This window comes from Lagopus leucura, unplaced genomic scaffold, assembly GCF_019238085.1.
Source record: "Lagopus leucura isolate 7727_CA_CO unplaced genomic scaffold, USGS_WTPT01 Super-Scaffold_100044, whole genome shotgun sequence".
In the NCBI taxonomy this organism is placed as follows: domain Eukaryota; kingdom Metazoa; phylum Chordata; class Aves; order Galliformes; family Phasianidae; genus Lagopus; species Lagopus leucura.
In genome coordinates this window covers 1,917,357-1,943,488 of record NW_024962291.1, presented here as the reverse complement: position 1 = coordinate 1,943,488, position 26,132 = coordinate 1,917,357, and the positions used below count along the sequence as shown (strand labels likewise).

General features: G+C 39.9%; 1 protein-coding gene across 1 annotated transcript in view; it reads right to left on the bottom strand.

Annotated features, from left to right (window-relative positions):
- The window catches only part of LOC122187192 (mucin-5B), a 41,766-nt gene that overhangs the window by 11,646 nt on the left and 3,988 nt on the right, over positions 1 to 26,132 (bottom strand). The window contains exons 3-30 of the mRNA XM_042884470.1: positions 25,198 to 25,312; positions 23,830 to 23,917; positions 22,578 to 22,711; positions 22,006 to 22,231; positions 21,108 to 21,233; positions 20,131 to 20,248; positions 18,982 to 19,120; positions 18,268 to 18,369; positions 17,491 to 17,560; positions 17,108 to 17,245; positions 16,260 to 16,424; positions 15,353 to 15,447; positions 14,443 to 14,569; positions 11,194 to 11,446; positions 10,180 to 10,232; positions 9,705 to 9,805; positions 9,251 to 9,402; positions 7,946 to 8,084; positions 6,700 to 6,810; positions 5,767 to 5,946; positions 5,141 to 5,377; positions 4,089 to 4,245; positions 3,760 to 3,888; positions 3,242 to 3,326; positions 2,981 to 3,018; positions 2,107 to 2,262; positions 989 to 1,081; positions 51 to 292 (exon numbers count right to left, since the gene is read on the bottom strand). Of these exons, the coding sequence (XP_042740404.1) occupies positions 51 to 292; positions 989 to 1,081; positions 2,107 to 2,262; positions 2,981 to 3,018; positions 3,242 to 3,326; positions 3,760 to 3,888; positions 4,089 to 4,245; positions 5,141 to 5,377; positions 5,767 to 5,946; positions 6,700 to 6,810; positions 7,946 to 8,084; positions 9,251 to 9,402; positions 9,705 to 9,805; positions 10,180 to 10,232; positions 11,194 to 11,446; positions 14,443 to 14,569; positions 15,353 to 15,447; positions 16,260 to 16,424; positions 17,108 to 17,245; positions 17,491 to 17,560; positions 18,268 to 18,369; positions 18,982 to 19,120; positions 20,131 to 20,248; positions 21,108 to 21,233; positions 22,006 to 22,231; positions 22,578 to 22,711; positions 23,830 to 23,917; positions 25,198 to 25,312 (3,769 nt within the window). The remainder of the gene's footprint in view (positions 1 to 50; positions 293 to 988; positions 1,082 to 2,106; positions 2,263 to 2,980; positions 3,019 to 3,241; positions 3,327 to 3,759; positions 3,889 to 4,088; positions 4,246 to 5,140; positions 5,378 to 5,766; positions 5,947 to 6,699; positions 6,811 to 7,945; positions 8,085 to 9,250; positions 9,403 to 9,704; positions 9,806 to 10,179; positions 10,233 to 11,193; positions 11,447 to 14,442; positions 14,570 to 15,352; positions 15,448 to 16,259; positions 16,425 to 17,107; positions 17,246 to 17,490; positions 17,561 to 18,267; positions 18,370 to 18,981; positions 19,121 to 20,130; positions 20,249 to 21,107; positions 21,234 to 22,005; positions 22,232 to 22,577; positions 22,712 to 23,829; positions 23,918 to 25,197; positions 25,313 to 26,132) is intronic.

Genomic DNA, 26,132 nt, shown 5'->3' with positions numbered 1-26,132 from the left:
TGCCTACAATGCTCTAGCTAAAGAACTATATCTTCGTTCAAGTCTCTCACCTTTCTAGGAGGAATGAGCCCAAGACAGTCGCTCACAGGAACCAACGTGGTAGCAGGAATTAAGCTTGTTGCATTGGGAGCAGCTGTTGGTGGACAGGCTTCAGAGTTTGGTTCACAGGTCTCAAGGGCCTCAGTTTGAACGACTTTACACTCTGTCCAGATTAATTCAATCTGGCATGATGCATTGCAAATGGAGTAAGCACAATGACCTGATATATTCATTGGCAGAGAAACATTTTCTCCTGGAAGGCCAAAACCAAACAGTTAGTACTGAATTGCCCCTGGAACTGGTAAATGTTTGCTGTGAACTCTCAAGGACTATGCATCACAGATCAGACACATACTCAGCCCTGCATGGAAGTAACTGGGTTTGCCTGCACCATACATTCAGTGTGTCTGCCTGCTGATCGTTGAATCTAATGACTGAATCAGGTCTCAATTCATCTAAATGAAAAGTGCTCAGGGAGAGAGAGCTACAAGTGGCAAATCTGCATTTCGTCAGCTCATCAGTAAGTACACTGGAGAGAATTGAGTATGAGTCCAAAAGAAGAGAAAACTGAGTGCTTCACAAAGACCATGATATACATGTTCAGGAGCTACTAAGAGATAAAAAGAAAAGCCTTCTCTCCTGTAACTTTGGAATAGGAATGTGGATTACAAAACTGTGTTACGTTATGGGATTCAGGGGTTGTGCTGCATTACACTAAGTTAACATCTAATATAAGCTTTCTTATACAGGGGATATACAAACCAGGACTATGTTACAGGATGCAGGTGAAAAGCAGTTTTGGAGGTGTTAGTTACAGTTCAGAGATGTAACAACTTCTGGTAATGTGTAATTGCAGCAGTCTGAATCATCACTTGTTGGAGCACATTTATCTAACAGTACATCTTCCCACATCAGTGGTGCAGAAAAAGTAAATAGCTTGGTTTCTCACCCATTTGTATCAATTGTCCATTGTCAGTGCAGAAACAGGGAGTGGCTACTGTTGATAACGGTGGTGTGGATGTTACAGGTTGCATAAGTTGTTCTGCAGAAAATTAAACCAGTTAATATCCAAAGCTTCTGCTACTCTATCTATATTCAAGCTCGATGACATCTATCACATTCTCTACATTTACAAGAAGAGGAACAAAGTCATTATTACACACCACCACATTCTGTACAGGTTCACACTAAAAACAGTCCATATATCTTAATAATCCCCATACACACACTGTGCTACCAGGGTAATGCACACACTCCTCCAGGTGTGTGCATCAGGTATTTTTATACAGAAGAGAGCAAGTCTCCCTCACACTGTCTCTTATTTTATTCCCAACTAAGGTCTTCTTGTCTTTCTAATCCCATAGGACTTCTCCTGACATTGGAGAGGTGACTTCCAGTTGCAAGCCATTTTATTCTGTAAAGGCTAGTTGTAAAGAATTTGTTGATTTAAATACAGATGGGTCATTTAGAAATTTAATGAAGCCACCCTATACTCTGCTTTAAATAGCCTCTCCTTTCCTAGCTATTACAGCATTGTATGTCTTATTCCAGCTGTTACCAAATGTAGTAAACAGGAAACAAATAAGCTTACCATCAAGTCTTCAGTTCATCCACTCACTTGAATGGAGAAGATGTTAGTTTTGATTGCTTTATTTTGTACAATTTGCTACCAAAGGATATATTTTTAAATCACTGATTTTTTTTTTTCCTATAATCATGGCACAGCTTCATCTTTTCTTTTGATCTTTTTCCTGCAAATTCTATTTCATGAAGAGATTAAACCACAAGGTAGCTTTATTTTCTTGTTCCAATGAGTCATTTGGGACTGACTTAATCCAATGTAGAAAACAGTATACAGTAAGAACAACAGTGTGAAATAATAGGTGATGAGAAGGAGAAAAACAAGATTTAGAACTATGAAATTTTTGAGAATAACAACAGCAGTGTCAGCTATGGAAGACCCAAAGATACTGGAAAAGCCATGTTGAAAAATGGCTAAAACTATGCGATCTTTACATTGACCATAAGGATTTCAAAAATTACACAAAATTACAGACTTGATAGTACCTTGGGCTGGTGCGAATGGTGTACTGCAAGGAATGAATGTTTTAATGATCACTCCATTAGGGCCACAGAAAGCGTTACCACACTTAGTCCCATCGGTCTGGCTGTATATAGTTTCATTTAATGAGTAGGTCTTCCCGTTGTAGCAACAAAGGCAATCTGAGGCAATAAAAGAGTAAATACCATGGTACCAGAGAACACTGCCTCATAATATAAATATAAATGAGAAGAAAATCAAACTCTGGATTTACAATTCATGTATGCAAAAATGAATTACCAATCTGAAAAACATGATCAGTTTCTACTTGAGAAGTTGCACTGGGAGTCTACCTCATTTTTTTTCAAATGAGTTGGAATTTTTTTGTTGCTGGTTCTTCTTAGAGTCAGCTTATTGGCTGGTGAAAGTATCACAACTGGCACTGTCCTTGCCCAGTATAGAGCACAGGGATATTCCCTCTTGGCAGGGCATATGGCTGGGACTACTGCTTTGATAACTGTTAAGACCTTGGAGCTTCCATTACCACTAGTGATGAATGTGCAGCAATGAACAGCTTCCTGTAAGTATATAAGAAGTGCTGTAGTTTTTTGAGAATGTGTATTCAGGAAACACAAAAAGATGTATCTATATTACTGTAAAAAAAATCAGCACAATTGAAGAAGTGTTGTTGACTGAGTCACCCTGCATTTTGAGGATGTGGCTTCTCCTATATAATGGCAGTTAACAAGCAAGTGTGTCCCTGAAGCACATCAGGCTGCTCTTAAGCCTAACTGTCTAGGTATCTTATGTAGTTAGAGGACAGAAAATAGCACCTCTAGAAGATTTCTCAACATATGATGTTGGGTGTTCCAGTCTCAATGAAAGGTGATCAAACGTTACCTTTGGAGTCTTCGGTACACAGCTTCTCTTCAGGATTGCTGAAGACAAAGAGGAGGAGAGAAAACTTGTTTTTACTGACTTGAATCAGTATGTGGAAATATGTGTGCAATGATATCTGTCTGCAGACATAACTATTTCAACAAAAAAGCCTGCTCCTTCAGGTTTTAATGGTTGTTGCTGCCAGCAATTCCTGTGAACATAAACTATACAGGGCACAGCTCTCTAGTGCTATTGTATCTTCCTTACCATCAACTGACCTACCATGAAGTGCAGTCAGGGAGGGAGACGCACTCCCTCCTCTCCTCATCAAAATAGGGCTTGTCAGGGCTACATTCTGGGTAACAGCCTGGAAAGTTAAAGTAAACAAAATGTCTTTTGCCTGCTTTACGAAGATTCAAGGCAATCATAAACACCTCTAACAGATGCAAATTTTATCCCAGTATGAATATGATCCAGTATAAATGTTATTCATTTTCCCATTTTCCATATCCTCTTTTTCCCCTCTCCTCTGAAAGCTTTAATGAACTCTGTCAACAGATGATTATTCTTCACAAATTTAGACTCAGTGACTTTTTATCTCTGCCCAGTTTAAAAATAACATGCAAATTCTGCTTCAAATGGTACTATGGCACAGAGAATTAGCCTCAGGCGAGGCACGGTCATTGAGTTTCTAGAGCAAATGAGATATTCCTCCAAGGTAAGACAGCAATCTTGCTGCTTAAAGCATTTAAAATCAAACAAATCTTCAACAAATTGCGTCAAAGTCAAGGAAGAATTACCTTCTAAACTGTACAGTATGTTTCCACATTTTCCTTGTGGGTTCCTGCAGGTCTTTAGACAAGGTGCTCCACAGGGTTTATAGAACCACTCATGTTTGTCAGGTGGATTGTAGTAATCACAGAACACAGCTGGGACAGAAAGAAAAACAAAAACAAGAAATCCTCCAAGTCTCAGACATTAGGAAGGATTTGTTTTCTAATTCTTGCAAACAAGATCCTATTAAGTCACAAACATGTTGAGATACCAGAATTCTGCTCTTCTTTCTCCCCCATGTGCCCAAACACACGGAGCACCTCTTTTCTGTGTGCACTTCCAGTGCAATACTTACGGCAGATGGCTGGCGTTCTCCAGTTGATACAGACACCAGCTGTGCTACAGCTTCTTGCATAAGCAGCCACTGAGGTACAAAAGCACTCACAGTCTCCCACACTGTCACAGCCACAGAAGTCAGAAACACAGGATTCATAATATGGTATTGGATTCACCTATCAAAACACCAACAGAGCTGTTATCACAGCTGTACCTCTTGCTCTACATTTTAATGAAAGGGCTCTGAATTTCTGCCATCCCTGGCAGTTTCTTCAGCAGAACTGTCTGTGACAGTCTGGGCTTGTCAGACAGAGCTAGGATGTTTTACAAGAGGTACTTTTCTATTTTCACCTGTCTGGTAGATGTGACTTTAAATCTTTCCTTTCTTATTTGTGTACTGGCATTTACAATCAGGTATCTTTCCAAGCATAATTTCTGCAGAATTAAACTACCTGGCTTTGGGTTAGCACAACTGTATAGTGCATGTGCTTTCTAATTGATGGATAGTGATGGAATATAAAATGAAATTGTATTTTCCACTGAATTTCACATTTCTTGCATTATAACCTGTATCAGCATGAGCTATCCAAGGAAATTAGGCCAAGTTCACTCCTTAAGTGACTTACTAAATTGCACTGAAGCCTCACATAGGCATTTTCATTAAGAATTAGCAGCTCTGTTTCAGTTTAAATTAATTTGATATGTCTAAAATAAACAAAGTAACTTCTTTCTTTCGGTAATTTGAATAAACTTTCCCAAGGATACGCATAAAAACAGCCCTATGCTGTTATCTCCCCTGATGTTACAAACTGATACCCAGCTTTTAACGTCTGGTAGCCAACTATTATCCTCTTTGTCCTTGGTTACTCAAAACAGGCACCACTGCTTCCCCAGTGCCAAACAGCAGGATTTATCTGCCATAGCAGTAAGGAAAGGCATTGAGAGAGGTAGCCCCTGTTCTCAAGGATGTTGTGTAATAGCCTTTAATAGTAACAATTTGTGCACAAATGTGCTGTATAATAGCAACTAATGCCTGGTGTGAAAGTACTGATGGTGGGAGAATAGGATTACCTTACTGTGGCATGCTTCAAAGACACTACTCTTAATGATGCTGCAGTGCTTCTGTCCCAAGGCAGATTTGAAAGGCTGATCAGCACACAGGTCTGTCATGTTGATATTGGAGCAGGTGCTTGTTATTTTCCAGCTGTTTCCAAACTCCTGGATGCTCATCTCCACAGACTGCCCTCTGGTTGTGAAGTCATTCCTTGAGCGGCCATCAAAGTCCCCACAAAGGCCGCAGACTTTTCCCTGAGTAATTTGTGTAGGCGCAGTAAGTGGTTTGGTTATTTTAAGTGTAGCCCACTCTTTGACAGAAATAAACTACAGAACAAGCCAAGGAAAAATAGCTGCGAATTTCTGAACAGCCATCAAAATATGTTTCAGAAAAAGCTGTACTAGAAGTGACAAGATCACTCTTTTAGCCCACCAGTACTCAAAATATCTGGCTTTACTTCTAGCTCCCAAATTTTTGGAGCATTCCATACCAACTGGACAATGAAACACGAAGCACGGCCCACTCACTGCTTCTTGCCCACGGGACTGAACACTTCTCCAAGCCCTGAATTTCAAACTGGGGTTTCAGTTCTGGGTGTATGACTTTGAGTTTGAAATTGTAACTCAGTCTGTTCTGCACCTACCTGGAAAGATGGTGTCACATGAACAACAACTGTCGTCTTCTGGTCCCACATGAAGCTCATCCCTTGAGTTGTTTCAATCACAATATAACCTCCTCTGAGATCCACCTTATAATTCTTCTCAGCTCCTGGATCAGTGGCTATCTCCTGAATTCTTCCTTCTAAAAGCCTGATTTCACTGCTCTACAAAGAACAAATATATTGCATGGAAGGAAACCAAATAGAGTAACGGCTCTGGTATTCTGTCTTTTGTCCTTCATTTCATTTTTCTGTAGTTCTTGCACTACATCTTGGCCTATCCCAGGACACGTGAGCGAAAGACAAGACCCACTGAGCTCAATGGGAAACATCTGCCCATGCATGACAAGTCTTACTTCACGGTCACATAAATTGTCCTCATTCTAGATGAAATCAATTTTGCTGGCACAACAGCTCCCGAGTGCAAGGGTAATTGGGCATGCCGGAACACTCCTTGTCACGCCACTTTGTTTCACCCTACCCTCACCCCCCACTCTGGGATACATTTCTTTGTTCTTTTGTGTTCGCTTTGGGGAAATGCTAAAGCTGAGCTGGAAGGAAGAAACTCTTCCCTCCATGCTTGACATCTGCCCTGTGCACAAACCATGGCACAGAAATATGCAATATGGTCTCTAATTCTTTTTCCCACCCATGCACCACTAATATCACAGATGCATACATACACACATATGTACGCAGAGTGCTGTTGGCCCCCTGCCCCCTTCCCTGCAGAAGTACCCAGCCCTGCTAATGCCAACTACCTACACCTTTTTCAGCTTGCTTGCCTTTGCTTTCCAGCTATTTGATTAACATAGGTACTCTGTAGCAACAACGGAGCTGGAATATAAGGAGAAAGTATATTTAACTGCTGCAAAATCAAGCCTACAGCTCCTCAGTTAGGAATGATTCTAGACAAACCTCAAAAATCAGTGTGATCTTTAGGGAGCAGATGGAGAGTGACTTCCCACAGGCATTGTTCTGAATTACAATTCGGAAGGTGCCAGCATTCATGTTATTGGGACAAAAATCCTTAGAAAAATAAGATAACATTGAATTAGATCTTTTCATGTAATTACTCCAGTCTTAAACATTTTCAAGAGCTCTAAATACATCAACCTGACTTCTGCTTTTATATCATGAGTTCACCAAAATTCCAGGCGTGTTAGAAGAAACAGCTGCTGAACTGTTCATACTTATTTGGACAGGAATTTCAAAGAGAAAAGCTGAGGTAAAAAAAGGAGCCTGTCATAACACCAGTCCTGCATAGCCAATACGTTTTTAAATACTTTTTTCTCAATATTAGCAAAAACAACTGTGATTTGGAGATGAGAAAGTGTCTCATTCAGTACTACCTTATTACATGTAATTGTGGTACATGAGTTGAGATCCATATGCTAACTTCTACATGCTTTTGATGTAAATAAATAAATAAATAAATAAAATAGAATCACAGAATCATTTGAATTGGAAGGGACCTTAAAGGCCATCTGGTCCAACTCCCCTGCAGTGAACAGGGACACCTACAGCTAGATCAGGATGCTCTGTCAACCTGCTGTCCCTACTGTCACTCTTGAATGATCCAGAGAAACATTAATTTTCAATGCCACATCAATCCCCTCCTTTGCAGATGGTGGATTTACACCAGGAAAGGGCAGCCCAGCCCAGAAGTTAATCATTTAGGATCACACAGTGCCCTCTTGTGTCATTTCTGAGGGTTAATTGCTTTGGTTTTGTATGGAAGATATGTATCTGCTCTGAGTACAAGAGCAGGGGGGGCTCAGCTCAGCTCACCGGTGTTCATTACTTTACATGAGACAGCCTTTATAGAATCATAGAATCATTTGAGCTGGAAGGGACCCTTAAAGTCCATCTGGTTCAACAACCCTGCAATGAACAGGGACATCTGCACTAGATCAGGTTCTCAGAGCCCCTCCAGCCTGACCTTGGGTGCCTCCAGGGATGGGGCATCCACTGCCTCTCTGGACGATCTGTTCCAGTGTCTCACTGCCCTTACTGTAAAACACTTTTTCCTCAAATCCAGTCTAAACCTCCCCTCCTTTAGTTTGAAACCATTTTTCCTTGTCTTATCAAATCATTTCTCAAATGGAACCTTGCAGTGTAAGCTGTGAAGAGCACGTGGATAAGAATACAAAAAGTGGGATACCTGAGCTAAGATATAGTCACAGTCTCCCAGGAAATCAAACTTCTCCCCATCAAAGCTCATGTAGTGCCCGTTGCCATACACAGTGCAGGTTCCTCTGCAGGGATTGTCTGTGCAGTTCCACTGCCTTTTGTTACAGGTGCTGGGGGTTGAAATGCAAAGGTTCACCATCTTTGTATGAGGTGTGTTTTTTCCTTAACTCCAAACATAGGCTGAATAACTGAAAGTTGAATCCTCTGCAGTGCTTCAAAGTAATCTACTCTGAGACCATGCCATATAATGGACTGCTAATTACAAAATTCATTTTTTCTACCAAGACACAATGTGTATTTTGATTTTTTTTTTCTAAATAGCACTGTAATCATTAAGGCCTGACAGCAGACAGTGGGGATTTAAGACCTAAGTTCAAGATGAAGAACTAACAATAATATAATAATAATTCAACCATATTTAACATACCTTGCAGCCAGTTCAGTTCCTTATCACGGTGTGCAAACCAACACTACCTCCCACCCTCCCCTGGCAGACTTCACCTCCAGCTGAGGGACAGCACAGACAGAAAATTTTTGTTGTTGTTCCCTTAGCACAGATACTCTGCAGTTATTTTCCCTGTGTGCGATCTGTTCTCATAAGAAAACAAAGACCTCACTGCAATAAAACCTCTTAATGGCCTCTGGGAGAACAACTGCTTATCAGGGTTTGGCCTCACATGTTAAACGTATTGCTTGTACTAGTGATAATCAAAGCAGTGTTTCTGGCTGTTATCTTCTTTTATTTTCTCACTAAATAATGGGTAAGGATTCAAAGAATTTTACCCACCACGATAAATAATATCTATGAGAACTACAGCAGTGTTGTACCAGCAGTTGGAACAACTGGAGCATTCATCTGTCTTACTGGGAGATCTGTGCACCCAGAAGAATTGCAGGTTGCTGCAAGATCACTGTGGTTCCTCCTTCCTCTACATTCAGCCCTTTTCTGGGGGTGAGCTGAGTGACAGACTCCATTCTTCCTTATACAATGAGCAGCCACAAACCAGCCTGGATGTGTCTGGGATTTCTAAAGCTGGAGTGGAAGCAGTTTGTAAAAAATGATAGAAATTCTTTGACATTTGGTACCCATTCCCTTAAATACAGGCTCATGCATTGTGGTGCAGAGAGGGAATGCTCCCTTTTGTTAATTTTTACTAGATGTTTAATGATTCTGATGGTGAAGAGAAAGGTTTCAAAGGCATCCTGCCCCATGGGTGTACTATGCACTATTTTTAACAGCCTTTGTTACAAAATGAGACTCCCTGGAATAACATACCATGTGTTGCAGTCAACTCTGATGGTTTCGCCAGGTTTATAAAAGTGCCCTCCATGGACACATGGGCATTGGTCTTTGGGAATACATCCCCCATTGCCATCCAACACCAGCCCATCGGGACACATGCAGCCAGAGACACATTCTGTGACGTACTGCATATATAAAAACATGATACAAGGCAATATATTAATGCACAGAACGTACAGGGAACCAGAAGTGTTAGTGCTGCACTTCAGACTTTTTGGATTGCCTTTTCAAAATCTTACGTGCCAGTAAGTTAATAACAATCAGGCTACAGGCGTCACAGCTAGGTGAGCAGCTGCAGCTGCAGTGTTATCAGTGGGGCGACTGGTCTTGTGAACAGTGTAATCTGTTACTGCTGGCATTTGTTCAGGACAATCAGACGTGCACAATCATGTTGTCCCACTCTCGTGACAGAAGGTGAAGCCCTTACACAGTGCATGTCCTGCGTCTTACAGCTCTTCTGACACTCTGATCCAATGGCACCAGGACCCGCCGAGCTGCAGTTGAAGTAGTACATAGGAGCTGGGCAATCTATGGGATGGAGAACATTGTAGGAGGGTCATTTGGTGAAAGTGATAAGGATGTCATCAGCCCCTCTGTGTGACTGAATTGGGCATTTCAGAGGGTAGCATATGTCTCTCATTTACAGTTTCCATTAGATTTCCATTCTGTCTACCAACAGGAGGAGGCAAACAACCTCTGAGCTTGGGGAAGTATCAACTTTTAAAGAATTCAGCAACTCTGGGGACATTCTTATAAAGACAACTGTTACCAATAACTCACAAATTACAGGGAGAAAGTAAAAATGTGCAAAAGACTAAAATGCTACAGAAAGCAAGAGATGTACAGAGAAACATTATAAACACTAGCTGACACTATAATGCTATTATTTAACAAAATCTCACCTTTTACCAGGACAGTTTCTCCAATGCAGTCTAATCTTCCTTGAATGCATTTGCTAAAGAGATTCCATAAAATGAAACACATCAGCTCTTCACATTTGTCTCTCTCACTAGAGAGAAAGCCTCTGCGAAGCTTTGCTAGTAACACAAATAACAAATTCCCAGCAAAATTAATATTTGGTACAGATGTGAATTGCCATCCCCAGAAGGAAGATCTAAACATGAAATTCTTTCCTTTCATCTGCCACTAGTTTAGTGTATGCCTTTCCTAAATCAAGAGTTTCCTCAGCATTTCTCTTCCACTCTGTGAGATGGGAGTAATACCTTCTTAAGTAAGAGGCCTCCTAAATTACTGAGCGAATTTGCATCTACAAAGCAGTCAAAAAATTTTCAGAGAGAAATCCAAGAGTTGGAAGAGAGAAAGAGAAAACACATCTAAAAATAAAAATACCCTGTTTGCATAATTCAGCCCTCTTGTGATATTTGTTTGCATTTATTTGCTACCATGAGCTGGCTGAAAATGAGGAAAAGGCAGTTGTTTTGCACTGGAGATGCAAGAGAATTACCTTACCTTTAGTATTCACCTCCCTAGTTTTCTCCTTATGTTTAAAACCTGAGATTTTGCTTTTTTCCCTTGAGCAACATTTTTTTTAACAGCCTGCAGGATGATGCTAGGGGGATGTTTTGGACTCCTTTTCATCACAAAGCCAGAAACTCCCCTCTCAAAGCCCCTATCTTGCTCCTGCTGCAAGTGAGTATTTTTTTACACAACAGTGAACGTTGCATAGAGACAGGTCACAAACACTACATGTTTTAAAGTTCTTGTTTGTCAGCAGCAATGTAGGATCTTAATCTTCACTGTGGCTGCCAGTCCTGCCAGGAGATCATTTGCTTTTGTAAAATCAAGCAGAAATTAATCATGATTCCTTTCAGTAAAATGACCACATTCAAGGATTAGAGCAGGGACTTCCCCAGCAAGCCCAGGTATTCAACCTTTGTATCATTAGTGCAGCTTACCACAACAGCTTGTCTTCCTGAAAAGAGTTGCCAGGCTGAACAATCTTGCCTTTGTAGTAGCATGGACAGTCATCTGGAGTCACACATTCCTCCTCATCATTGAGGTAGGTCCCTTCAGGGCAACCACAGCCCTCCATAGGAGCAATCTGAACTTTACACAGCGGATCAGCTTCATCCAGCGAGCGGCAAGACTGGTTGCAGTACTTCACGCTATAGTTATAAACCATAGTCTCAGGACACTCCTCTGAGGGATCTTTGCAAGAGAAATAAAATGGATGTATGGCATTCTCTGTTCAATCATCATTCATGCTGTTAAAGCAGCTCTCTGCAAGTTGAGATCCATAAAAGTACATTTTCCTAACCAGAACACCTTGTCTCCCAGTGGTCTGGGAGAAGCCTGCTCACATAAGCCTGCCTAAAACTAGGTGAGGTTGAATTCTGAAATACCCAAGAGGGTGTATCTTGACTGAATAAGAGTCAGTGTCATTTTGTATTTGTAAAATCTACAATTCCATCTTATGTCAAGAATTGAAGCCAGTAACTTCTCGCTTCTCCATGTAGATAAAAATGAATTTTCTATCCCTAACTAATGATTTATTTGGAAAGGAAAAAAAAAAAAAAAAAGAAGAATTGAGCTATTTTACAGGGTTAACTTTAGACATTAAATGGGCAGTGATAAGGAACTTGCTAATCATTTGATGGTACCTCTTCTTTTTATCCTTTAAAGAAATGAGAAACCAAATTTTTAAGCACCCTGTTGGGTGGATCAAACAGTTAAACACTAAAAATCTATAGATCTCAACTAAACCTGTAAGACAACGAAAAGCTGATTAATCTTTATGCGCTAACAAAAAATATTAACTTTAAAACTCTGCCATAAAATCTGCAGTAGGGATCAGTAGGATCATGTTGTGTAAGGAAATATCAGGAATGCGACTTTCAAGAAAGGCTGGCACCCAGATTCTTCTGAAATTCAGTGAGAACTAGGGACCTAGTCCTCTTGGACCTCTTTTTGACTCAGATCCCCACAGATAAGACCCACTGCTTTGTTTTTCAGACATGCACGAAGGTACCAGAAGGTACAGGAGGGTTGCTTATGGGGAACTGCGCTAATCTTTGCAGCAGTATTATCACCATATCAGCCATAGGCTCTCCATGCTTAAACAAAGCTCTGTATGGTTTTCCAGTCAATGACCATTGTATGCTTTCTTAGATTAGTTTGTGTGCTAGATGTGTGTACAGATGGAAAACCACCTCCACCAACAAAAGCCAGTTGGTTTCCTGCTCTCAGCTGGAGCAGGCATGATATCCCATGGGTCAGTTAGGCTGGCCATATTTTCATATTTCATAGGAGTGTTATGAGGATGCAGCAACTGGTATACGGAAATCACAATAGGTCAAGTAAGAAAGATATTAATAAAGTCCTTGAACTCTAGTTTATATCACGATCCATCTAACATACCAAAAGATTTCTCTGAGTGGGTGTTTCAATTATTAATTATTAATAATATAATTTCTAACAAATGTGTCTCCTTTCTCCCTTCAATTATTTGGTGGGAAAAGACCAATTTTGGTAAAGCTAGATCTGGTAAGAAAAAGGTTATTTTATCACAGTACCCACAGTCACAGATTTGTAATCTTAGATTATGTGGGTATCACAACGGAGGCATAAGTGCATAGCACATGAGCACACCAAAGATAGTTTCAAGGCAGCATGCACAAGGAGAACAGTGATGTGATTTAGAAGAGACTACTAATCCCAGAAACGAGTAGCTCAGCTAATGGTTTGTGTTTCCACTAAGGACTGCCATACATACGAACTGCCTTCCATTAGCTAGTGGGGTTTTCTTTCTCATACACTCTACTGACTGCACTGCAGCCACCCTGTGCAACATAACCTGTCTCAGATTGTGCCTGCAGTGCAGCAGAGCTGCACACAGCTGCAGGAGCTGAAAGACCCTTCCCACCTGCCACCAAGGGACAGAGCACTGAGAGTGCAGTTGTTCTGGCCCATTTACTTCTTCACTCCTGAATAGCACAACCTTCAATCTTATCACAGGCATGTTCCCAAAAGATTATTTCCTCTTAAAAAAAAAAAAAAAAGTCTAAAATGATCATGATAATTAAGCCATTAGAACTTTTCTCAAGGTTACTGCACTGTTTGAGTCAATATTGCCTATTGTGTCATGGGTCAGTTTTTCAGACCCATGCAGCAGAATTGTCTTGCTTTGGTGTGCAGTGTGTCAGTAATTCTATCCTGACAACAAATCTCTCCATAGACAGGGACTGGCTAGTGCGTAAATCTGCATGACTCTAGGATAACAGGCTGTAGACTGCATTGTGTTCCCTTATAATTATTTCAGCACAGACTTGTTAAACTGTTCTTACTCCAACCTTCCATGCCTTCTACAAAGCACCAGCTGCATCGTTTCTATTAAACATTCCACTTGGCCTCTAGCTCAGGTAATAAAATATATCATAGCTGCATAAAAATCATCCTTGTTATCTTTCTTATTCAGATAAGTTATTAAGAAGCCCATACATCTATTTTCGTGTTGAAGCAGGTAAATCTCACTTGAACTACCTGGTAATTAATTGAAAAATGGAAAATTTCGTACTAAAATTCAGAAACTACAACTCATGAATTTTACTCTCAGCTCCGATAGCATCCCATAATAAATTCTGGCAGTAGCATATAAATAGATACTTATTTGTGGACTCCTAACGTAGGATTTACTGACTATGTACATGCTCAAATATACACTTACATTCCAAGAAACTTTTATTTATTCTTAGATAGTCCTGAGATGAATATACTTTTCAACACTTTCATGTTCTCAGAAAAAAAAGCAACACTTATTTATTAAAAGTCAAGTTATAGCTTGAAAAAGGCAATGAATGAGAACAATACTGTGTGCATGGCCAATGCCTGAGACAGAAAAGTTGAGAAGTACTGTAAAAAACCTGTCAGGATTACAATGCACTGGGAAGCCATGGATGCTAAACTAATCTGTGACTCCTTGTGATTCAATACAGAACTCACGTGATGGATACGCAAGGAGCATGCATCCTAAGAACCTCTTCATGAAGTGATATTGGCAGGTAGAGGTTTTTAAAGATCTTATATATGCTTATTCTATTTTTCAAAGATCTATGAGCTTGACTGAGCTCAGAAGCTACAAGCTGCCACAGACTGCAGTCTGAAGATGTTCCCCTACGTCCCCCTCAAGACATTATAGGGATGCATACCACAGATCCCCTGCCTCCAGCCCTGAAGGGTCATGCCTGCTGCAGCACAGTCTCTGGAGTAAGTAGAGAGCACACTACACAGTGCAACTTCACTCTTCTCAGCATTGCAGGTATCGTACATACATCTCTAGGGGACAGAAAAGGACATGGGTATTAGGCCTGGTTCACAGAAAGAGCAGGGAAATATTCAGCAATTTAATGGGGTAAAGGGTAAGCCACAGTTATCTGACTAATAGGTATCTGAAGACACATAAAATCTTACGCAAAATTTCAGGCTCATGTATTTTCTAAGTAAGCTGTATCTCACACAAACCCTACATGAATTTTCTGCAGTTTTTGCAGAAACTGCTTTACTATGCACAGAAATGTGGGAACTTGCTAGCTCATCAGTGATGTTATACAGCCGAGCACCATGAGCTGTTATGGGCAGCTTCCTGCATTTTAAATACAAATAGAGTAACGTCCTTCCACAGTAATAAACGAAATATGAATATTGTAAAAGTAGTGTATATTCTCCCACTGGATATCAATTTTAAATGAAATCATGACATCAAAACCTCTTGGCTTGATTCCAAACAGAAACACTGATTTATCTTTTTTAAGACTGAACAGTTTTCAAAAGCAGCAAACTCCATTTGACTTATTTTTCTTCAGGATCATGCAACAGGACTGTCGGTGATGGCAGTGCTGCTCATGGAAGACAGTCACTTAATCAGTATTTTCAGGACAGCAGGCAAAAAGACCCACTGTGTCTTGCATAAACTCTCATTTTATTTTTCTCATCAGCATCAGTGAACTTCTTTGCAAACTCACATGACTATAATCCATTTAACTCCCAAAGACCAGACCACCTCCCTGGCAGACCAGCTTCTGGATGAGAACAAACCACTGATTTAGACTACTGGCTTACCTTGATGTACACAGAAGGGTCTACAACAGAATGGCAGGCAGCAAATGTACTGCTCGTATTAGACAGAAGAGCACACCAATGTTGGGCAAATTTTTCTGAATGGGAAAAAATATTGTCCACAGTTACTTAAACCAAATTACTACTTGAATTTGTTTTCTTACAAGTTATCACACACTTCTAGAAAGTCCTGAAGTGTTCCAATAATGCGGAAGGAAATAGTGGGCATAAACAGAGTGAACAGTCATTTTCCTGAAATAAAGGTTTCATCCTCCTAATACTAACACTATTACAATGGCTGGATTTACAAAGTATCTGACAAGAAACCTCCCCATTTTCATTGTTTTCCATTAAACTTGTCTAATTCCTCATGAAATATGGTCAAGGTATTACACAAAGCATATCATAATAAGTGAGATGTTACAATATATGATAATACCTAGGAGACTACACTGTAAATCTCCTATATATTCAAATCCAGTCAAAATGAGAATCTGGACAGGCACCTGGTACAGTACAGTGCCTGCTGAAGTCAGTAGTGATGATAACTTATTAAGCCCAGCACAGCTGTAGCAACCTGGGTTGGAAGATTGGGCCCAAATACTGACAACCAATTATGCTCTGCCTTAAGCCTAAATTGCTCTCATTGATGCTGTGTGTGCTTTTCAAGTCATCAGCAAAGAAGGTGCTGGCCCTTTTTCCAGAACTGTATATTTTGTTTTGCTTTGTTTTGCTTTTTAAAAAAACCAAAGCTGTCACCATAGAGGCTCACAGAAAGCAACGTGTTCTCTCTAGAAATAGCCTCAAAGGCAGAGACAGTTGATGTTTATGAGACTTCTAAAGCTTTTTCAGTTATTTATCACATGAAAATTATTTAGCACTGATAACTCAGGGATGAAAAGCCTGCTACCTTTATCCACACTGTTTGAACAAGGATCTTCAAAGCTGTCCTCGACATCAAAACAGCTGGCTCTGGTTTTCCAAGAGTTACCGAAAGCAGCAGCTGAATCTTCTACAGCTCCAGTGGCTGTTCTGAAATCGTCAGTCTGGATGTTATTGAAATTGCCGCAAAGACCTTGAGTGGATGGCAGTAGGGATAAAAAAAAGAGGAAGAAGAGAAGGAAGAAGAAATCATAATACAAGTGGGAAAAGCAATGACTTCAAGATTAACACCCTTATCTCTATAATGGTGCTTGCCTGAAAGAAGCTCATTTTCCTGATGTCCCCACAAATCAGACAGGACCATGTCTTTAGTGAATAACTGTTATTTCCTGTATTAGTGAGAGCACAGAAATTGGAAGCTGCATAAATATGATACAGTAATCACTAGCAGGCAGAGAAGTCCCTTCTCCAAAATTTACAGTCAAAGAAAATGGCAAAAGCAAACCAAAATGAGTTGGAGGGATCAGATGTTATCCAATCACACAGGTAGGAAACAGAGACACAAAAAGCTTAAATGATGTTAACAGGAGATCGATGGCAAAACTGAGAACACTGCCTGCATCTCACAAGACTCTGATGGTAGCACGTTTTTACAGATAGAGTCCAAAAGATCTGCACACACTAAACATCACAGAGTTTATTTTCAGCAAATTGAAGGTTTTGGCCAATCTTTTGTTGCAGAAAGGTGTAGATTTAATCACAGGTTCTAACATAAAAAAAAGTCAATATAAAATCAAATATTTTGTTCACTTAAAGTTATAGATAAGCAGCTACAAGTTGTTAAAGAGTGAACTGAAAGAATATGATAGTTCCTACCAGATGTGCCATTCTGATAAGAGTGATCAACTGTTATGGAGAGCTGCATCAAAGGTTTCATTTGCGCTTGAATCTGTACTCCAGCTGAGCTCAAGATTTTGATGAAAAATGTTGAGGGTCTGAAGATGGTGATGCCATCTAGAGAGGAAAAAGTGAAAGGAAAAAAAGTACTTCACAAACCTTTATGAGGCTGAGAAAACAGGAACTCCGTTTTACCAGCACATTCAGTGTAACACAGGAATCCCCCAGGGAGTCCCAGACTGTATCCACCTAAATCAGTGACCTTATAATGGGCAGGATCGGGTTCTTCAGAGACAGGAGCAGGAATCAAACTGTAAATTGATGGAGGCTGTTCTGAGAGAGTTGTGGAAAAAGACATTTACCTTTGCTTACTGGAAGCTTCACAATGAAATTGTTCATGTAGATATTTCCACAGGAACAGATTTTTATAGTCTGTAGAGAAAATGAAAAAAGCCCATGGAAATGAATGCACATGAGACAGACAGTAACAACCTGACAAGCTTCCTTAAGCATTAAGAAGCAATGTCTTCAGAATATGGTTACCTCTGGGGCAAATATAACTCAATGTCTGGATTCCATGCAATGGCACAGAACAAATTTGTAGACTATAACAAAATGAAAAACCCTCTCCACAGGTAACAGCCTTGGATAATTGCTCTTGCATATCTAGGAAGTTAGCTATCTTTTTGAGAATTGCTCTCGAGTTGCTACTTATGGGTTCTGATGCATCCCACTGGATATGTGACATACCTAATACTTCATTTTTTTCATTGGGGAAAACCTCAGGAATCAAAATTTTTGTAAAAAATACTTGGGTCCAGTAGAAATCTCCATCCTTCAAAAAGAAGTGAATGAAAAGTTTGAAGTTATGGAAAAGACGGGAAAAACTGACAAGGATAATTTTGAGCCATTCACCTCGAAAGAAAATGGAAAAGCCAGAATCCAAAAAACTGGGAAGAAAATAACTCCTGTAGAACAAAGCTAATAAACACATGCGCTGCATCATCCGCTGCCATTAATCTTGCAGTCCCAGGACTGCACCAGACCAGAAAGAGTCCATGGTATTAGAGAACATAAATGAGCTCTGTGGACCTAAATAAAAGTGACATTCTGTGTGCCAGCTAAAGCAAGTTACTTACTGTTCTTCCTAGTGTGACTAAGACATTCTTTAAGCAAGTCATTGTCTTTGATGTCCCACACTGGATGATCTCTCCAATCACCACAAATGTGTCATTGGTGTTCTGAAAACAGGTGAGAAAAGGGATGTGCAGAAATCATTAGCATGCTATAATAAAAGGAAAAAAATACATCTCTGAAAGGCTAAAATGTAAGAATGAAAGATCTGGGGCATTTAATTTCTAACTGCAAGTTGCTGAATTTCACTTCCAAACCCAATGATGTTCACTGCCTTTCCCCTTTACTCTTTCCTTGCATCAAGCTGTGTGGACAGTGTATGTGCAGAGTCACATAATACTCAACTTTTTGTGATGGAATCAGCTTATCCACTTCATTTCTACAGTCACACATGAAGAAAGCTTCAGGAGAAATGCTTTAATCATAATTTTTAATCATTATTTAATTATTACATTAATATATCCAGTAAGAAAACAAATTCGTCAAAAAAAAGGGATGTAGAACTGTGTTGAAAATGCAAAAGCTTGATGCTTAGCATCACAGTTGAACTGCAGTCCACTGCAAATAGAAAAATGTATGTGGTTTAACACTGAGTGTGTATTGAAGTGCATTGCTGGACTGAGGCCATTTAATCAAACAAAGTCATACAGAGCTCCAGCACAGCTTAATGCTTCATGTTACTCTAGAGATTCAGGAGTGAAATGGGAGATTGTTCATACCTTAGCTAAGACATAATGGCAGTTACCATGAAGACTGAACCTCTTATTATCAAATGTTGTTATGTGGAATCCTCCATCTATACTGCAGCTTCCAGAACAAGGCAGAGAGATACAGCTCCAGTGGCCCCCTTTGCAAGTACTGTACAAAACACAAAAATGAGTAGTTAGAATAAATATAGCTGCAAAAGAGCAAAGGTTGAGATCTATATCTGATCAGTTCCTCTTTTTTTTTTTTTTGTCTCATCAGCTGCTTGTTTTTCAGCTGCTTATTAAATCCCTGAGGGAGAAAGATTTTATATTAAAACCCTACTTGTCTGTCAGTATGAGTTAATTGCACTGGGCTTTCATGCTATATCCTTCAGAGACACTGAGTTGGTCAAATAAGAAATATTTTCCAAGGCCTAAATCGCTTACTTAACTTTTTAAAAGAAATAGCCTCTTCAAACAGGATCTTGTATCACTTCATGCTATTGATGATTCAGTAAGTTGCTGTTGCAAATTTTCAGAGGCTGAATTAATGAGCAGATGTGAAAATTAGAGCTGTTAATGCAAGAGGAGAACAGCCAGGCCATGTTCAGGTTTTGCGAAGGCTGAGCCTACAGCTATATGGGAACCACTCAGAGCCGTTCAAAATTCGGGTTTTTGGGAGTATTTCCTTTCTTTGGGAATGGGGTAGGAAATAGTTAATCCAAAGGGATTTGCAGAACTTCTGCTCTACCCAGCCATGCACCACAGAGTAATTCTTTGAGATCCAAGCTTTGGAACAGCCCTTTAGAGATCTAGCAGTGGTTGGAAAATTACTCACTAGCATGGAATTGCTACACTTTATAGAGGCCAATGCTTCTAAACTAATGGCAAAGAGTCTCATTTTTCTGCATTTTGGTATCCCAGGCTTAATACTTGCTGGCAACTCCAAGTGAGGGTGATAGCAATGTGTGGTAGAGGGTTGCCTCAAAGTTTTTCCAAACGTTGTTGCTATTCAGACCCCAGTTTTTGCATTAGTGCCATGGTTACTTAGGATGTTAGGAACAGTCATGATTACTTAGGATGTTAGGAACAGTAAAAAGGATTAAAGAACAGAATGCAACTAATCTATGCTTTCCAATAGCTGCCTCTATCTTGTTAGTGCAATCAAGTTCACAACAGTACCAGTTTTGGCAAGGAGTGGAGTAAGTCCCTCCAGATGAGTAGACTTTGCCTTGAAACATACAGGGACAGCTGTCTCTGGGAACACATTTTTTGCCACTGAGGTCATCAAGGATAGTTCCTGTTCAGACACATTGGTTGGTTAATACTTCTTAGTAAGTCTGGGGAACACCATGAAGGAAGGTCAAAACAAAGAAAAAAACCTTGTATCATTTCTACAGATAAATGAGTGGGGCATGTTTTATCAAAAGTAACACACCAGGCTCTCTCAGGCATTAACTGATGTGAAAGAATTCTCACTGGGGCTCAGATGAAAGCAACATAAGATAAAATATCCCAAAGAATACCCCTGTGCGTTACTGGAGTTCTACACAATGAGCAGGATTACCAAGTGCCAGCCAGTTTCCATCCATTTCTAATAGTGAAACTAACAGATCAAACCTCAACTTCTTCATGTGCAAGACTGCTCATGAATGAACATGCCAATGCATTTATTTTATATATGACACAACCTAAAGCAAGCCTTATTCTCCACTAGGCTACATATACACCTAGACTTGTAACTGGGAGGCACTTCATCAGACATCCTCACCTATACCTCTACTAACTAGAAAACTGCTCTCCTTTTTCCACATCTTTTGAAAAAATGTCCTTTCTGCCCCCTTCTCCAGCATCAGGATCTTGAATCTTTAGAGATTTGGTTCTTCCAAATCCAGCTGGACACTTTCCTATGGGAACTTGCTTTAGCAAGGACTTGGACTCAATGATTGCTGGAGGTCCCTTTCAATCCCTATGATTCCGTGGTTCTGTGATTCTGAGAAGAAGGAAGTTGTCAAATTATACTAGAAGAAACAGTTTATTCACTGATTTGAGTGTAAAATCATAAAGGAAAAAAACAAAAAACAACTCACTAACTGAAAAGAAATATTCTTTCATTGTCCCTTGTTGTGTGGCCTATTGGAAGAAGCAAACTGCCTTACCAGGAGGACAGAAGCAACCATCTGTACATGGGGCTTTGCATATCTTGCTCCTTTCCGGGTCAGCGCAGGTGTCAGCACAGGAGTTTCCACATTCCATGTACTCCATGTTGCTTGGGCATTCCTGATCTGCAAAACCAAAGAAAAATGTGGTATGTTAATGATGAATTTATGAACACTTAAAAATCATTGCATCACTGCCCAACTCCTTTTTCCTCCCTTCTCAATCTTGGTTGCAAAACTTTCTATCCAGATGTGTCATGTCTTGTTACCCTCTAAAGGAATGTCTTATGATTGCTTTTACTTCATCTTTGGAGAAAATAATAATAATATTGGGAAATATTAGCTATTAAACATTATTTAACTAACTCAAGGTTGGCTGAAGTCATGATACCAACAAAAGACACCAGGAGTTGCAATAACTTATTTTTATTTAGGCCTCAAGCAACTCTCATTCTGGCATTAATCTTCCACCCTAGTCACACAGCTGTTTGGAAGAACTACCGTTAGTCTTCACCCCAGATTGACAGAGATTTCCTGCTCAGTAGTTGCAACTGAGTAGGAAGGAAAGGAGCAGCTAAGAACAGGTATGTTATACTACTGTGTTACTTCTTTGGACTAGACATCAAAATTTTAAATGAGGTTAGTTATGAATTAAATGAGCGTGGCAAAACTCAAAGAAGAACTAAAAAAAAGAAGAGAGAAGATGCTAAGATACAGTTACTAATTGTTGAGCAAAATCAAGTTAAACTTGCTGAAGCTTTTCCATTAACAACATTTCTGTCAAAGTACTTCTACAGATTGAGTCAGTGTAGTTGAAGGAGGAAACTCTTTGCTCTGCTGGTATTAGGATTCATGCACATATGTCCAACATCCTAACCTCCAGAGCAATACTACTTACAGCAAAGCTCTTTGGTTCTCCATTCCCCAGGGTCTCCTTTGCTGAGGACACAGTCTCGAGAGTATTGGTTTAAAGTGCTGCATATGCAGCTGGAAACCAAATCAGAATGAGAAGAATTAACCTCACAGTTGCACATATCCTCAGTGCAGGTAGCTACATAATCATCAAAAGCAACCACTTTGGGGCAGTTTCCAAATCGAGACAGAAGTTTCTTGCACATCTTTTTCTGAGGGGGAAAAAAAAAAAGAGGAGGAAAAGAAAAGCAGTAATTGACATTTTAGCAACTTTCAGGCTGATGGATGTGAATCCTAACCTCTGATGATACAAGTCCATGATCACATGGACCTCCAGAGGTCATCCAGTCTAACTTTCTGTTAGGTTCTTTTTCTCTGACTGGACGCAGTCATAAAATTGCATCTTTTCCCACTTATCTATTTCTTTATCACTATAGTAGGACAGTCCTTCAAGTATAAGATAACATTCTGTTCTCTAAATAGCCCTTGTTTCAACACAGTCACTCCAAGACTTTAATAGTCCAGGAAAGTTTATACTTCTTAGCCACGCATACTTACATATTTACTGCATCTATTGTCATCCTCTGTAGGATGTCTTCCACTGTGGTCATCTGGCCTCACATCAGGACACTTTTCTGATGGATCCTCAACTTTGTGAAAGTTCCCAAACTGCCTTGGGTGCATTTTATATCCTGCAAAATACCCAGATTCATCTGAATAACTGCCTACAATCCTTTAGATCAGTTATTTTGCTATAAATATGTACCTCATCTTTACCAAATGCCTCAATTTAACCATAACACAGTATATAATTTCCTGGTGTAACTTCCATTCGGGTTAGGATCAGGAATCTGGCATATTTCTATCAAGAATTGCTGACAGTCATGGTAACAATAATCACATGAGACTTGACTTTTCTATTTCATCTCATCACTTTCAAAGACTTTGGTTCTTTATGAGCACATATGATCTTACAGAATTTTGTATTTGTATGTGTAATGGTCATACAGATCAGTTTGCATTGTACTACTGCAACCTAAAGCATGTGCAGTCATCCAGTAACTTGCTGCTTTGTATAGGCTAAGGAAGATGGGAAAACAGGCACACAGCATTGAGTACAGGGACATATTTTCCCAAAGCATTACCAGACACTTGATCCTAGATCTGAAAAATCTTTCTGACAAAGTTTGAAATTTAATTATTCTTTCCAAATGGCAGGTGACAGTGTATTTTTTGGGACTTAAAAAGCCCAGGTATTACACAAAAGGATGATGTTAAAATTTTGGTTTCAGTCCTGCACCAAATACAATAGAATGCAAGCTTTGCTGCCTTCCTTCCAGCTCAGAACTGCATCTAAAGATGTCAGTGGATGGCACTGTGGTTTCTGCAGAGATGCTCAGTGAAATCTGCCTGGGTCACCCATGGCACTTTCGTTTCATTACATAGCCAAAACTAATCACACCTGATACCCAACTGGAAAGTGATGAAAGCAGAAGGGCAGAAATGCAACCATGCCTCATTTGAGACTGCAAATGCCTTAAAGTTTGGTACAATCAGTGGGAAACTTGGCAATGCTGCTGCATGACGAGTGGGCAATTAAATTGGGTCAGTGAGGTTTGAGAGACACTTGCAAGCAGCAGAGAATCTCAAATCATTCCACAAACCTTTAAATTGCTCCATCTATGGAAATGTTTGGGTATTTCAAGATGTCTGTCCAGAAATCTGAAACCCCACATAGAAGAAACAGATGCCAAGTTTCATGTGATGTATAACACACTCCTACATTCAGCATGCTGTGTTCATGGCCTACCGTCCAAAATTAAATCATTCTTCTTATTGCCATCATAGTTCCCACACAGACCACATATTTTCTCTTTATATGTTTCTTCCAGGTCCAGCTAAGAAAGAAAAGCAAAGAGGAAACTCAGGGTTTAAAGGTTTCTTCTCCCATCAGCAGCATATTACCATATGTCTCGCCACAGAAAAGCATAGTGGCAGAAATTCTCATCACCTGTTTGTAGCAGTTACATTTTCCATTACAATCTTGCCATAAAACCTACTGACAGACAGGCTGAATTTAAACAGGAAGATGATTTTTCAACAACTGGCAGTCCTACCTATCAAACAGCCAACTGAAGCATTCTGAATACTGGACTGATCCTTGGTTCATTGTCTCCCAGTACAGACTACTGGATAGATAAGTGTATCCTGATGCTGAAAGCTACAAAGAATCAGTTTCTGGTCAGCTTTTAGCAGTATCTGATTTTTTTTCTAGTTCATAGGCTAAATGGAAAACTTCATAGAATCTCTATGGAGGGATGTGCCCAGCATAACTTGTTCTGCCAATACATAGAGGCAGCAGAGACTGGTTAACACAGTATGGCTTTTCTAGATAGAACTTTTGCAACTTATCCCTCTTACATACTTGGAGGGTAATACTGGCATTGCTCAGGTCTAGCTATAAATGGCAATACCTTTCCCACAGGTGTGTCAAGCTAAAACTGTCTACTCCACAGGTGGTGCCTATGATGTCTCAGATATAAAATAGTACAAGATGGGATGGGGGATGACAAATACTTCATTAAATTAGATCCTGAATTACCTCCCGATTGCTTCCTGATATATACTTTTTTTTCCCACTCTGTTCACCTTCCACTTATTTTCTGTCTCTCAGGACTGCAAAACAACTTCTGCTTATTTAATCTCACTCCTGACTGAGGAGGACAAATGCTCACACACAAAAGTTTAAATACACCACCACTGCAGAAGGTATTTTGGACTGAAAGTGTATTGGGGAATTGCCCCATAGCAATGCCTTGGGATGAGAGATGCCAAGGTCTTCTCAAATGACCACACAGATTAGTTTCCCACAAAAGATGTGCATTGGGAAAGAGCTAGGATCACCAGCTGTACCCCATATAGGAAGCAGACAAGTGCTGTCTCCAGCATTAACAGTGGTATCTTTTGACGCGTAAAACTGCTTAGAGAGGCCTGGGCATTGCAACCCCACTCTCTTGCCTTCTGAAATCATTACCTACTGTGGTAGGCCCTGTCAACATGGAATACTGTGATACTTCCTCACCACCACTATCCCTCAGTTTCTTATATTAACATGGTGCCTGCCTTTCATCATTGATGAGCTTCACTAAGAGAAAAACAACTAACTGGCTGTTCATACTAGGAGAGTGTCAGCCCAGTTCCACTTCAGCGTCAGACCCAGCTTGGAGGTGACTTGGAAGTAAGTACAGGTGTCCTCAATCAGGACACTCTTCAAGCTGAAGGGCAGAGGGATCCTGGAAATTGGAGGGAACAAAACAGATTACATTGGGAAAAAAGAACAAAATGATTGTTTTTTAAAAAATCAAAGCTTCCCAGGTATACAGGAAAAAAGAATGAGAGTCAAAAGGAGGCATATAAGCCATGAAGGTCAGCCTGCATCCACACTAATGCATTAAGTGTTAGTATTATCACCTTGTCTACTGTGACATTCTAATAACCCACAACACAATTTTCATCATGAGCATGTCATTACATGCTCATACAGTAATGTATTACATTAGCCACTCTACTGACACCAAAGTAGCTTCTCTGCTTTATGTGAATTGAGGATCTAACACAGAGTGTTACAGGGAGTAAGATCCCAATACTGGGATATTGCTCTCCATGTAAGGATCCACAGGTTCTCACAATCTCTCCAGGCTTTTCCTTGTCACTTGGAAGTTACAGTGATATTTTTGTCCGTTTTGCTACCAATGCATAGATGTGACTCAGACCTGTGTTACTTTTTGATCTTACCAAGCCAATTAATTCTCACTTTCCTGAAGCCTGAAAAATAGATCAGAAAATGGCTAGAACATGTGAGATTTTTGCCCCTTCAATTTAGGAGATACATCTGAGTGATGTTATTTGGTTGTTTCAGGATGAATATAAATAGAAGACAGTACATAATGTGTGTGATCTTCTCTCCTACAATATTGTGAGGGTCCTTCCCAGAGCCAATGCCTGCCTCAGCCCATCATACCCAAATGCTGGGAATAGGACACTGTAATACTCATGGAGTATTTTTAACCTTTTTTATTTTATTTTATTTTCAGATCACTTTCTGGTTTATTT